Source organism: Engraulis encrasicolus, chromosome 13 (assembly GCF_034702125.1).
Source record: "Engraulis encrasicolus isolate BLACKSEA-1 chromosome 13, IST_EnEncr_1.0, whole genome shotgun sequence".
NCBI lineage: Eukaryota > Metazoa > Chordata > Actinopteri > Clupeiformes > Engraulidae > Engraulis > Engraulis encrasicolus.
The window spans coordinates 49,565,697-49,578,207 of NC_085869.1; the positions used below are offsets into that span (position 1 = coordinate 49,565,697).

A 12,511-nucleotide genomic window follows, 5' to 3' on the forward strand; every position below is an offset into this window, starting at 1 on the left:
ACTGTAAACAATTTGTAAATAACTAAGTCGCTTTGGACAAAAGCATCAACTAAGTGTAATGTAATGTTTTCTAAAGAGTAGAGTAAATAGAGTTGTGATAGAGTCTAAATGTGCATGAGGACAGGAAAACTGTCAAACCCTAAACTAGCTCTAGGTTTCTGACTGTGATTCTCTCTCTCTCTCTCTCTCTCTCTCTCTCTCTCTCTCTCTCTCTCTCTCTCTCTCTCTCTCTCTCTCTCTCTCTCTCAGTACTCTAAGCAGGTGGACTCTCGGTTTGGGGCCTATGTGGCCTGTGCCTCCCTGGTCTTCTTGTTCATCTGCTTCATCCAGATTGTCATTGTGCCACAGTGAGTATATGAGCTATGGACAATGATTCTCATTTTCATCAAAATTCTTCCTAATCCATATTAATCTGTATCAATGTGCTGAAAAAAAACACACACACACGCTTATAATTCATTGTCATATATTGTCTTATTGTTATCAGAACTCTTTGTAATCCATATTAATATGTATCACATGCACACACGCACACTCGTGCACACACACACACACACACACACACACACACACACACACACACACACACACACACACACACACACACACACACACTACTAATTCATGCTCATGTACTTTCTGCGACCTTTCCAGTTCGAGCCTGATGATTGGGTTTTACGTGACGTGCCTGATTCTGCTGATGGTGGTCATGTTCATCTCCGCCATATACTCGTGTTTTGGGGTGAGTACATCTATGCACTTAATTGTTTTTATTGTCACTTTTGACTGAAATTAATTTTGATGTATGAAGGAATGTCTCTCGGGGATTAGCCCTTTTCCACATCGCTTCACCAGCAGGCACACCACGTCCAGGTGACCTGGGACCAGAGGGTAATATCACGGGGCGTCTGTGTTTGCAAGTTAATTTACCTTTTTCATTGAAGAAACCTCTGATTCAAAGCATTTTTAAGCAGAAAAAGTAGCATCCAGTGGCTTAGACATAAACTTTCATGCTTCACCTCAAAAAATGAACTTGACAGACATTGCATTAAAAGAGGCGATATATTATTGTTAAGGGTTGAACAGATTTATTTGCCTTATGGTCATGGATCGTGGAGAGTAGATACCTTGGCCAATCAAATTTCTTTGGAGGAGAAAGATCTCCGGTCCTTTTCTAGTTGGAGTGCATCTTTTGACTATATGGCCACATTTTGTGGTTGAGCAGGTCTTAAGTGGTCACATAGTCATGCACATGAATGTATTAAATCATTCTCAAGTAAATTGCAAATGGATCTGTCAGACATATGGTCACGTTTCAGAATGCTCATTTCTGTGCCTGTAAGTCAATCAGCAGAGCTCTGAGCACCCTTACCCTGACACTGTCACATGTCTCAGGTACCCTGGAAGAGATGACGTCATCTTAATTATAGGCTCAGTCATCTAATTATTGTCCATAGTCATCAACACCCCTACAGTCATGGAGAATTCATCTTCCAAACTGCGCCGCCATCTCTTAGCAAAACTTGGCAGTGCCAGCCGGTCACTCAGTCACTCGCTGACTGGCACTCACTCTGGGACCTGTGTTTACCCAGCTCCCACCCAGAGATAATCTCCGCTGAATGGGGTCTGCAGAGAGAAAAGGGGATTATTGAATGTCTGGATCTGAATTCGGGCCACCATGTGAGTGGGGCGCTCTGTGTGTCTGTTTTCTGATGGCGTAAACAACACACAGCACAAAAAGATGATCCGTGTGGGTTTTATTGATCGACTCATATTCAGAGCTTCCACCATCTCTCTGTGTGTCTGTGTCCGTCTCTTTCTCTCTCTCTCTCTCTCTCTCTCTCTCTCTCTCTCTCTCTCTCTCTCTCTCTCTCTCTCTCTCTCTCTCTCTCTCTCTCTCTCTCTCTCTCTTTCTCTCTCTCTCTCTGTCTCTGTCTGTCTCTCTCTCTCTCTGTCTCTGTATGTCTCTCTGTCTGTCTGTCTGTCTGTCTCTCTCTCTCTCTCTCTCTCTCTCTGTCTCTGTCTCTCTCTCTCTCTCTCTCCGTCTCTCTCTGTCTCTCTCTCTGTCTCTCTCTCTCTCTGTGTCTCTGTGTCTCTGTCTCTCTCTCTCTCTCTCTCTCTCTCTCTCTCTCTCTCTCTCTCTCTCTGTCTGTCTCCCCCCCCCTTCTCCCTCTCTCTCCCTCTCCCCCTTTCTCCCTCTCTCTCCCTCTCTCTCCGTCTCCCCTGTGTGCTGGGATGAGTCATGCCGAAAAGAACAAAGTCAAGGCCGAAAAGTTTCATGTCTTTGTCTGATTTAAAGAGGGTGCCATTCACTACCGCTTTGTTGGATGGAAAATGTCATTTCAGAGAACAACACTTTTTTCCTCAAAGAAGATAGTTGAAGTTTTTTCTTTTTTTTAGATTTTTTTTAGTCTTTTTCAACTTTATTTGATGGGACAGTGTGAGAGGTGGACAGGAAGCAAATTGGGAGAGAGACGGGGAGGGGTCGGCAAAAGACCTGGGCCTGGAATCGAACCCGGGTCAGCCGCATGGTAGGCGAGTGCCCTACCGGTTGGCCACGGCAGGGCCTGTTCAAGATTTTTTCTTATGATCACTGTGGTGTCACTATGTTCAGTAGGGTGATTGGTATGTTTTCTTTTACTTGAGAGTAACAATATCGATAAGTATTTAAAAAGCACACACACACATTGAACTGGAAGTTGAAAGACCTTTTACAATATTACGATTCTGTCAATATATTCTCCCTCACCCCTCCTCCCCTTCTTTCTCCACACAACTTTCTTATTTGATGGAACTGCACTAGAACTTCAAATACAAAATATTTAATTGAAGAGATTTTGTCTTTTGAGTCTCTACATTCTCCCTTTACACCCCCCTCCCTCCAGCTCTTCCTAGTCCAGCTTTTGGAATTGGATTTTTAAGTTGAAACGCGAAATGCTGTATGGATTTTGTCTTTTGTTGTGGGATTATCCCTTTCACCTCACCCCTTGTTTATTTTTAAACCTACTCCAAATCTAATTCCAAAGGCTATACTAGGAAGAGCTGAAGTTGAAATGCAAAATACTGTCTAGAGATTGTGTGTCTGTTGTGTCTCTACATCCCCCATTACCCCCATTATCATCTTCTTCTTCTTCTTCTCCCACCTCCTCCAGCTCTTCCCAGTGCCTATGCAGACGCTCTCCAAGCGCATTGTCCAGTCCAGACTGAACAGCACCCTGGTGGGAGTCTTCACCATCATCCTGGTTTTCCTCTCTGCCTTTGTCAATATAGTAAGTCTTGACCATCACTACCGTAGCCTAGATTGGAATAGGTGAATCTTTGAGACTTAAGTCTGGCCAGGAAAACCATCTGCAAGATTTCTCCACAGGAGATGTAAAGGGCGTGTCTAGCTCACATTCATAGCGTGCCTCGGTATGCTACTGGTTGAAGCTTCAGTCAATTAGACAATCCATTCCTTCGTTCACCTATTACTGATTCGTCATTTCCCTTAAACTCGCCCTATCGAGCCATTGGAAAATGCTCAAAATTGATTGATTCCCTGTTTCAAGGTAATTTGAAATTTTGTAGATGGTTGCCAGACTATAGTCTTGAAGATGCTTGCAGTCACGTAAGCCAGGCTACCACTACCACTCTCTGAACCAACGAGAATACACACATGTTTGTTTTGATCAGTTTGAACATTCTTTTTCCAAAATGTTCTAAGAACATAATTTAGCATGTAGTCCCTCAGGGAGATCAGAGTCCCCCCTGCCCGCACATGTTGAAGATCCATATCATAATTCCGATCCATGACCACCTGCACCTTGGCAGTGGATGCAATCAGCTGACTAATCTCCCACTTGTGGGGCTCCAACCCCCCCAGACTTCCACCACCTCCACCACATGAAAACCTACACCGTTCAATGCATTTGTTTTGGCGCTCTCAGCAATCGCCATATTGACAATTATCTTGGGCTCGTCTCCCGTGCGCGCATGAGAGCGAGCGAGAGAGAGCGAGGAAGAGCGAGAGCAAGAGAGAGAGAGAGAGAAACAGAGAGAAAGAGAGAGAGACTGACTCATTGAAATTCAGCTGATGCCAGATGCTGCTCCACTGAACAGATGCTAAATGGTGATACGCCATGGTGGCTTCTGCTACTGCAGCACTGCCGAGCCGACACGCTGTTGACCTGAGGGGGTGCAGTCGCACAGGTTTTTATTCGTTTTCATAGTTCAATTCGGTTCAACAGGTTTTTTTTATCAGGTGTATTATGGGCTAAATGTGCTTTTCTAAATTGGTTTCATGACACACGTGGCAAGAGCTTTGTTAATGCTGACACTGTGATTTAACCTTCCCATGCTTTTATGCCCTCATTCTCTTTCTCTCTGTGTTTTACTTTCTCTGTCTGTCTTCCTGTCTCTGCCTCTTCCTCTTCTTCTGTCTCTTTTTCTCTCCCTCCACCCCCTCTCTCTCTCTTTCTCTCTCTCTCTCTCTCTCTCTCTCTCTCTCTCTTTCTCTCTCTCTCTCTCTCTCTCTGTCTCTCTCTGTCCATCTCTCTCTCCCTCCCTCTACCACCCCTTTCTCTCTCTCCCTCCCTCCACCCCCTCTCTATTTCCCTCTCTCTCTTCCTCTCTCCCTCTCCTGCCTCAGTTCATCTGCAGTACAGCTAACCTGCGGTCTTGTCTGAGTCGTGAGTTCAACGTGAGCCCCAGCAGTATCAACGCGTGCCATGTGCGCCGCTCGGCCTTCAACTACTCCCTTGGCACGCTTGATGGATTCTGTGGAAGCTCTGCGCCCAACTGCAACTTCCCAGAGGTAAGTAGTGTACCCGGACTGACATGGCGGACAGAGGTCATGGGAGGTCAAGGACAGGCAGCCAAGGTCCAGTGGTTCTGCTACACCACCGCAGTCATGGGTCATACTGCACCACAATAGCACACTGCACCAGTATTTTTTCCGTGTCCCAAAAGTTCACATGCTTCACTAGGTCTGTGTAGGGTGCTGGTTACATTGTCAGCAGGCGGAGTGAGAAAACTTCTTTAAGGGTCATTCCATGTCAATTCACATGATTCCCTACAATCTCCCCAGGTGACTCTCTCCGATTAACCCGATATCTCACATACAGGTACCTTTTGATGTCAATTGAAAGAATACCAAGTATTAGCACCCTACGTCCAACGGTTGCGGAGATGAAGCCCTCCAAAGTTGGGGTGCCATGCCAACTTTTCAAGCCTGTGAATTGCATACAAAATTTTCAAGCAAATTTTGATACCTCTGGTTTTAGTTTGAAGGAAGATACAGGCCTAAAAATCACCATGGCCCCTCAATATGACCCTGTCTACCAGATTGTGTACTTACAAATGGCATGCCTTGATTATTTTTGGCTATATTAAGCCTTAAAAACTGAATTAGTGAAACGCGTGCTGAAGAGTCTTGCCATTTTGGGGTTCCAGATCTTGGAAACAATGTATGCTTTGGGAGTTATAATTGATTTTCCATCATATTTGGGAACTGTACAGTGTATTCAAAAAATGTAGGGTGCTCAGACTTTTAATGATGGAATAGGAGGGACTCAAAAACAGCTTTGGGAAAAAATGACCTTACGGTACCCTCTACTTCAGGCCTCAAATTAACCATGTGGGCACTTGATGACTGGAACGCCCTTTTAACCCCATGTACAGTAGTACTGTATCAAAGATTCAAGCTTGGAAAAACTTTGTTTTTCAAAGTTCTTCATATTAATCTTGGCCTTCAAAGTATATGTTTTTCTCCATATCACAGTGTCTGTTTTGTCTGCTGCCATCTGCTGGTCTAAAAAAGTAACAACAGTGTAATGTAAGAAAACAAAAGGGGATGGAAAATCTTGCCCATAATTTACCAATAAAGCACTGTAATTATTATACAGTATATTGCTATATACTAATTATGATTTTAACAAGCATGATGAATATTTATAGTTTAAATAATTTCCTAAGTATGACTGCTTAATGCTCAATAATGATGCCAGTCCCAAGATGGCCTCACCCTGCACTACATTTCTACCAGACATGGGGGTGGGGGTGTCCTGAAATGTAATCATGATTGAGCACTCTGCATAATGCTCGTTAAAATCATAATTAATATAAAGCATTTAAAAAGCAATTAAAGTGCTTTATTGGTAGCCTAGCGAGCTTAACCCCTAGGGGCGTCTACATTTCTAGGCTACTTTATTGGTAAATTATGGGCAAGATTTTCCAGCCCCTTTTGTTTTCCTACATTACACTGTTGTTGCGTTTTTTGACCAGCAGATGGCAGCAGACAAACCAGACACTGTGATAAGACATAGACAAAAACATATACTTTGAAGGCCAAGATTAATATGAAGAACCTTGAAAAACAAAGTTTTTCCAAGCTTGAATGTTTGATACAGTGCTACTGTACATGGGGTTAAAAGGGCGTTCCAGTCATCAAGTGCCCACATGGTTAATTTGAGGCCTGAAGTAGAGGGTACCGTAAGGTCATTTTGTCCAAAAGCTGTTTTTGAGTCCCTCCTATTCCATCATTAAAAGTCTGAGTGCCCTACATTTTTTGGAATACACTGTTCAGTTCCCAAATATGATGGAAAATCAATTATAACTCCCAAAGCATACATGGTTTCCAAGATCTGGAACCCCAAAATGGCAAGACTCTTCATCACGCTTTTCACAATTTCTATTTTTAAGGCTTAATATAGCCAAAAATAACCAAGGCATGCTATTTGTAAGTACATCATCTGGTAGACAGGGTCATAATGAGGGGCCATGGTGATTTTTAGACCTGTATCTTCCTTCAAACTAAAACTAGAGATGTCAAAATCTGCTTGTAAATTTTGAATGCAATTCACAGGCTTGAAAAGTGGGTGTGGCACCCACACTTTGGAGGGCTTCATCTCCACAACCGTTAGACGTAGGGTGCTAATACTTGGTATTCTTTCAATTGACATTAAAAGGTACCTGTATGTGAGATATCGGGCAAATCGGAGAGGGTCATGTGGGGAAGGCGTGTGAATTGACATGGAATGACCCTAATGTAATTCTATTGTGCTACTATTTCTCAGTGTCAAGGTATGGGGACATGCTAGTCCAACTGCATAAGAGCACTGACTGCACTGCTATTAAGCTGCACTGCTCTTTTGCCGTGTCCGAAATCTTCACTCGCTCACTCACTACATAGGATGTAATAAGCCTTTGGATCAGAGGGTTGCAAGTTCAGAAACCCGGGAGCTCTCAACAGGGTTGGGGTTGAGAAGAAGACAGCTGAAAGGGCACGGTGTGTAGTTCCAATAGTGGGGTATTAGACAATTATTTGTATTTTTTAATAGTAAGGGGGCATTGGCAGGCTTATGATGAGGTTAGGGGGCGTTTGGAGGCTTATGAGGTCATATTTTCTTCAGTTTAATACATGGAGAATAGCAGGATGGAGTTGGTAGCCTTTCAAAGCAATTCTGGAATAAACCAAGTACCGTGTCAATTTGGATAATGGACAAAAGAGCCCACTTTAATTGTCACGCCTGGTTCCTTTTTCTATGCACTTGCATTATACGGTAAGATCTGGGTGTAAATTCCTGATTCCTGATTATATTTAACAGATGACAAAGTGGAAATGTTTTTTTTTTTAAAACGTCTACAGTCTACTTTTTCTGAAAGCTGGGATCGCCATAGATATTTGTTCAGTTTATAAACAGGCATGCCTACCATTAAATTCACTTCTGTGGCTTATTTTCATTTTCCTTGTATCCAAATCATTCCTGACTTCATAGTTGTGAAAGTGAACGCCGAACTGGGAAACTCCAACTCCCATTGTCACTGTGACACAGCACTCCACAGTACACAATTGAACACTGCACACAACAAAATTACATGTATGCCTCATCTGTGCAAGGGGGCTGCTCCCAATGGTGTCATAAAGGGAGCAGTGCGGCTGGACGGTACCATGCTCAGGGTCAGTCATGGAGGAGGATGAGGGACAGTTGCAATACCTACTCTGGCCACCATCGGGTGAATGCGGAGCTCCAGAAAAAAGACCTGGCAACACTGACATATTATTGTGTGTGTGTCCCCCTCTCTCTCCCTCTCTCTCTCTCTCCCTCTCTTTCTCTCTCTCTCTCTATCTCTCTCCCTCTCTCTCTCTCTCTCTCTCTCTCTCGCTCCCTTTCTCTCTCTCTCTCTCTCTCTCTCTCTCTCTCTCTCTCTCTCTCTCGCCCTCCTCCTCTCTCCGCTCTCCCTCCTTCTCTCTCCTCTCTCTCTCTCCTCTCCTCTCCTCTCCTCTCCGATCCTCTCCTCTCACTCTCCCTCCTTCTATCTCCTCTCCTCTCTCTCTCTTCCGTCTACTCTCCCCCTCTCCCTCCTTCTCTCCCCTCTCTCCTCTCCTCTCTCCTCTCTCCCCTCTTCTCTCCTCCTCCCTGCAGTACTTCTCCTCATGTGTGCTGCTGAGTCTGCTGGCGTGTTCGGTCTTCCTGCAGGTGAGCAGCATAGGGAAGCTCTTCCTCATGCTCTTCATCGAGCTGCTCTACGTGCTCATCATGGAGGTGCCCGAGGTCAGCCTCTTCGACAACATGGACCTACTGGTCATGGCCAACGCCATGTGAGTACTCGCACGTACTAAAATATTACACACACGCGCTCACGCTCACGCACGCATGTATGCCTTCACATAGAGGTCAGCTTCTTTAACAACATGGACATGCTGGTCATGGCCAATGCCATGTGAGTACTCACACACATACTGTATTAAAATATTACACACACACACACACACACACACACACACACACACACACACACACACACACACACACACACACACACATGCAAGTATGTATGCACTCACATAGAGGTCAGCCTCTTCGACACTGCTGGTCATGGCCAACGCCATGTGAGTACTCACACGCACTAAAATATTACATACATATACACACACGCGCTCGCGCTCACGCACACACACGCATCCACATGCACGCACGCATGTATGCTTTCACACAGAGGTCAGCCTCTTTAACAACATGGACCGACTGGTCACGGCCAACGCCATGTGAGTACACAGACATACTAAAATATTACACGCACGCACATGCACATGCACGCATCTTTGACAACATGGACCTATTGGTCATGGCCAATGCCATGTGAGTACGCGCACACACACACACACACACACACACACACACACACACATACACTCGCCGCGCACACACATACACATACAGTATACAAGTATGTTTGCGCTCCGACAACATAGACCTACTGGTCACGACCAATGTCATGCGAGTACTCACACATGCATACACACACACACACACACACACACACACACACACACACACACACACACACACACACACACACACACACACACACACACACACACACACACACACACACACAGTCAGAGGTCAGCCTCTTTGACAAGTCTAGTCATGGCCATCGGCATGTAGGCACAAATGCATACATTCATCCATGGATGCTCTCACAAACACACAACATGGAGGTAGAGTAGGCACGCACACTCGGATACATGCACACACACAACCACTTGCACAGTATACCAGTCACCACACAGGACTCACAATTGTTCTAGTGTTCTTAGACACACTGTTAATTAAAGCCAAGACATGTCACGAATGCATTTTTGCCAACAAATTCACCGTCAGAAATACAGTCACAAATCCATTTTTAGATGCGTCCTAGCATCTCTATAAGAGGGTATGTCTGTCCGTCGGTCTGTCTGTCCGTCCATCTGAAACGCATTCTCTAAATTGTCATTCCCTCCTGTGTCCACAAGGTGGCCATGCATAGACGGAGGCGTCTTTGTCTGCCTGTCGGACTTCTTACGGAAATCCTCCCTTTTCAGCTACTCCCATACTCAAAATTGCCTGACATTTCAAAAACAACAAGTCTGTTAAATGCACTGAACGTGCGTGTATATGTTGAATGAAGCTGTGTTAATAGAGCTGCCTGGCAATCTATCCCTAGCCATTTAGTGCTATTGCACGCCGTTTAAACAAACATTTTTTTTTTAAATTACTTGCGATGGAGTGCTTAAGTAAGTAGACTTGACAGATCCAAGGGCATCAGTTTGAATGAAGAAGCACCCTTGGCTTTGCAATCCTGCTGATTCATGTTTTCAGAGAGAGAGAGAGAGAGAGAGAGAGAGAGAGAGAGAGAGCGAGGGCGAGAGAGAGATTGTGTGGATGACTAAGTTGACTTAGCCCAAACTGCTGTGACTGCTTCGGTCCTGCTCTCTGCATCTCTCCTCTCCTCTCTTCCCCTTTCCTCTCTTCCCCCTCTCCTCTCCTCTCCTCTCTTCTCTTCTCTTCTCTTCTCTTCTCTTCTCTTCTCTTCTCTTCTCTTCTCTTCTCTTCTCTTCTCTTCTCTTCTCTTCTCTTCTCTCCTCTCCTCTCCTCTCCTCTCCTCTCTCCCCTCTCCTCTCTCCTCTCCTCTCCTCTCCTCTTTTCTCTTCTCTTCCCCCCTCTTCCCCCTCTCTTCTCTTCTCTTCTCTTCTCTTTAATTCAAATTTCTTTATTGGAGGATAGCCTCTTGAGATAAAAATCTCGTTTTCGAGAGGGTCCTCAGAGAAACATACATAACACACACATTACAAATATTCACACACACTGCAGCTCTTCCCCACCACACACACCCCATCTCTTACCAAAATAAATTAAAGTTAATACCATGGCTAAAAAAAAAGTTCTTCATAATACAGGAGGAGAAGACCAAAGAAAACACAAAATAAATATTCATGTCCATAATGTTCATACATGTGTATAGAACCAAAATTTAAGAAAACTGAGACATAGACAACGGGAGAAAAAATAACTCTATGGAGAATCTAAAACATATATCATTTTTCACAGATCATACTTAACTGAAACATCTACATTGGTCAGATGATTGAATGTAGTTCTGAAGGGATACTTTAAAAGAAGGGAAAGATGTAATGGACCTTAAAGAGGAGGGTAAGCTGTTCCAATCAGAAGGGGCTTTAAACTGAAATGCACGTCGTCCAATCTCTTTGGAAATTCTTGGAACAGAAAAGAAAACATGATCATGGTGTCTTAAGGCATATGATGAGCTATAAGAGATTAAGTACTGTCTTAAATAAAGAGGATAATTGAGAAATTTGCATTTATAAATGAACTGAAACCAGTGAAACCGTCGTCTGGCCGATGGAGATAGAATATTCATACTCTGATACATATCGCAGTGATGGGTCAAGAATGGGCACCTCAAGACAAATCTGCATATGCTATTATATACAACAGTAAGCGATTTAAGATTGGATTGAGTTGTGTTCATGTACACAGTGTCCGCATAGTCAATGATAGGAAATAAAAGTTGGGTAACAATTTTTAATCGTGTATCTTGAGTGAAGCAATTAATTGAGCGATAAAGCTGTCTTAAATTAAAGTTGATCTTTTTAACAATTGAGTCAATGTGAGGCCTAAAAGAAAGATGTGAGTCCAACCATAGACCCAGATATTTGAATTCATCTACACTTTCCATAACTGTACCATCTAGGAATTTAACCATTAAACTATTTGCTTGAGTGTGTTGACCTGAATTAATGGAAAATAACATACTATGAGACTTAAGTTTGTTGAGTATTAACCCATTATTCAAGAACCATTTTTGCACAATATCAAAATCAGTTTGAAGAGAGGATTGAATTGAACAAATATCACGCTTCGAGGTGTATATAACTGTATCATCTGCATAGAGTAGAGTTTGACAATCACCACATATTTGTGGAAGGTCATTAATAAAAATAGAAAATAAAAGAGGGCCTAAGCAAGAACCTTGTGGAACTCCCTGTTCCATAACCATAAACTGAGAGAGGGCACCACTGACTGATACGCACTGACGTCTATAATGCAGATATGAATTAAACCAAAACATAGATTGCTCAGACAGACCAATAGCATGTAATTTGTCTAGAAGAAGATAATGGTTAACCAAATCAAAAGCCTTGGTGAGGTCAATGAAAATGGCTCCAGTAGGCATATTGACATCCAAAGATGATGTAACATCATTAACAAATTTAGTCAGTACAGTAGTACTTCTCTTCTCTTCTCTTCTCTTCTCTTCTCTTCTCTTCTCTTCTCTTCTCTTCTCTTCTCTTCTCTTCTCTTCTCTTCTCCTCTCTTCTCCTCTCCTCTCCTCTCCTCTCCTCTCCTCTCCTCTCTTCTCTTCTCTTCTCTTCTCTTCTCTTCTCTTCTCTTCTCTCCTCTCCTCCCCTCTCCTCTCCTCTCCTCTCCTCTCCTCTCCTCTCCTCTCCTCTCCTCTTCTCTTCTCTTCTCTTCTCTTCTCTTCTCTTCTCTTCTCTTCTCTTCTCTTCTCTTCTCTTCTCTCCTCTCCTCTCCTCTCCTCTCCTCTCCTCTCCTCTCCTCTCCTCTCCTCTCCTCTCCTCTCCTCTCCTCTCCTCTCCTCTCCTCTCTTCTCTTCTCTTCTCTTCTCTTCTCTTCTCTTCTCTTCTCTTCTCTTCTCTTCTCTTCTCTTCTCTTCTCTGGCACTCATG

The 12,511-nt window shown here is 43.7% G+C and overlaps 1 protein-coding gene across 3 annotated transcripts in view; it reads left to right on the top strand.

Annotated features, from left to right (window-relative positions):
- The window catches only part of adcy5 (adenylate cyclase 5), a 170,231-nt gene that overhangs the window by 139,681 nt on the left and 18,039 nt on the right, over nt 1–12,511 (top strand). For all 3 annotated transcript variants that reach the window (XM_063214191.1, XM_063214192.1, XM_063214193.1), the window contains exons 11-15: nt 250–347; nt 655–742; nt 3,153–3,269; nt 4,628–4,792; nt 8,403–8,578. In XM_063214191.1, coding sequence (XP_063070261.1) covers nt 250–347; nt 655–742; nt 3,153–3,269; nt 4,628–4,792; nt 8,403–8,578 — 644 coding nt within the window. The remainder of the gene's footprint in view (nt 1–249; nt 348–654; nt 743–3,152; nt 3,270–4,627; nt 4,793–8,402; nt 8,579–12,511) is intronic.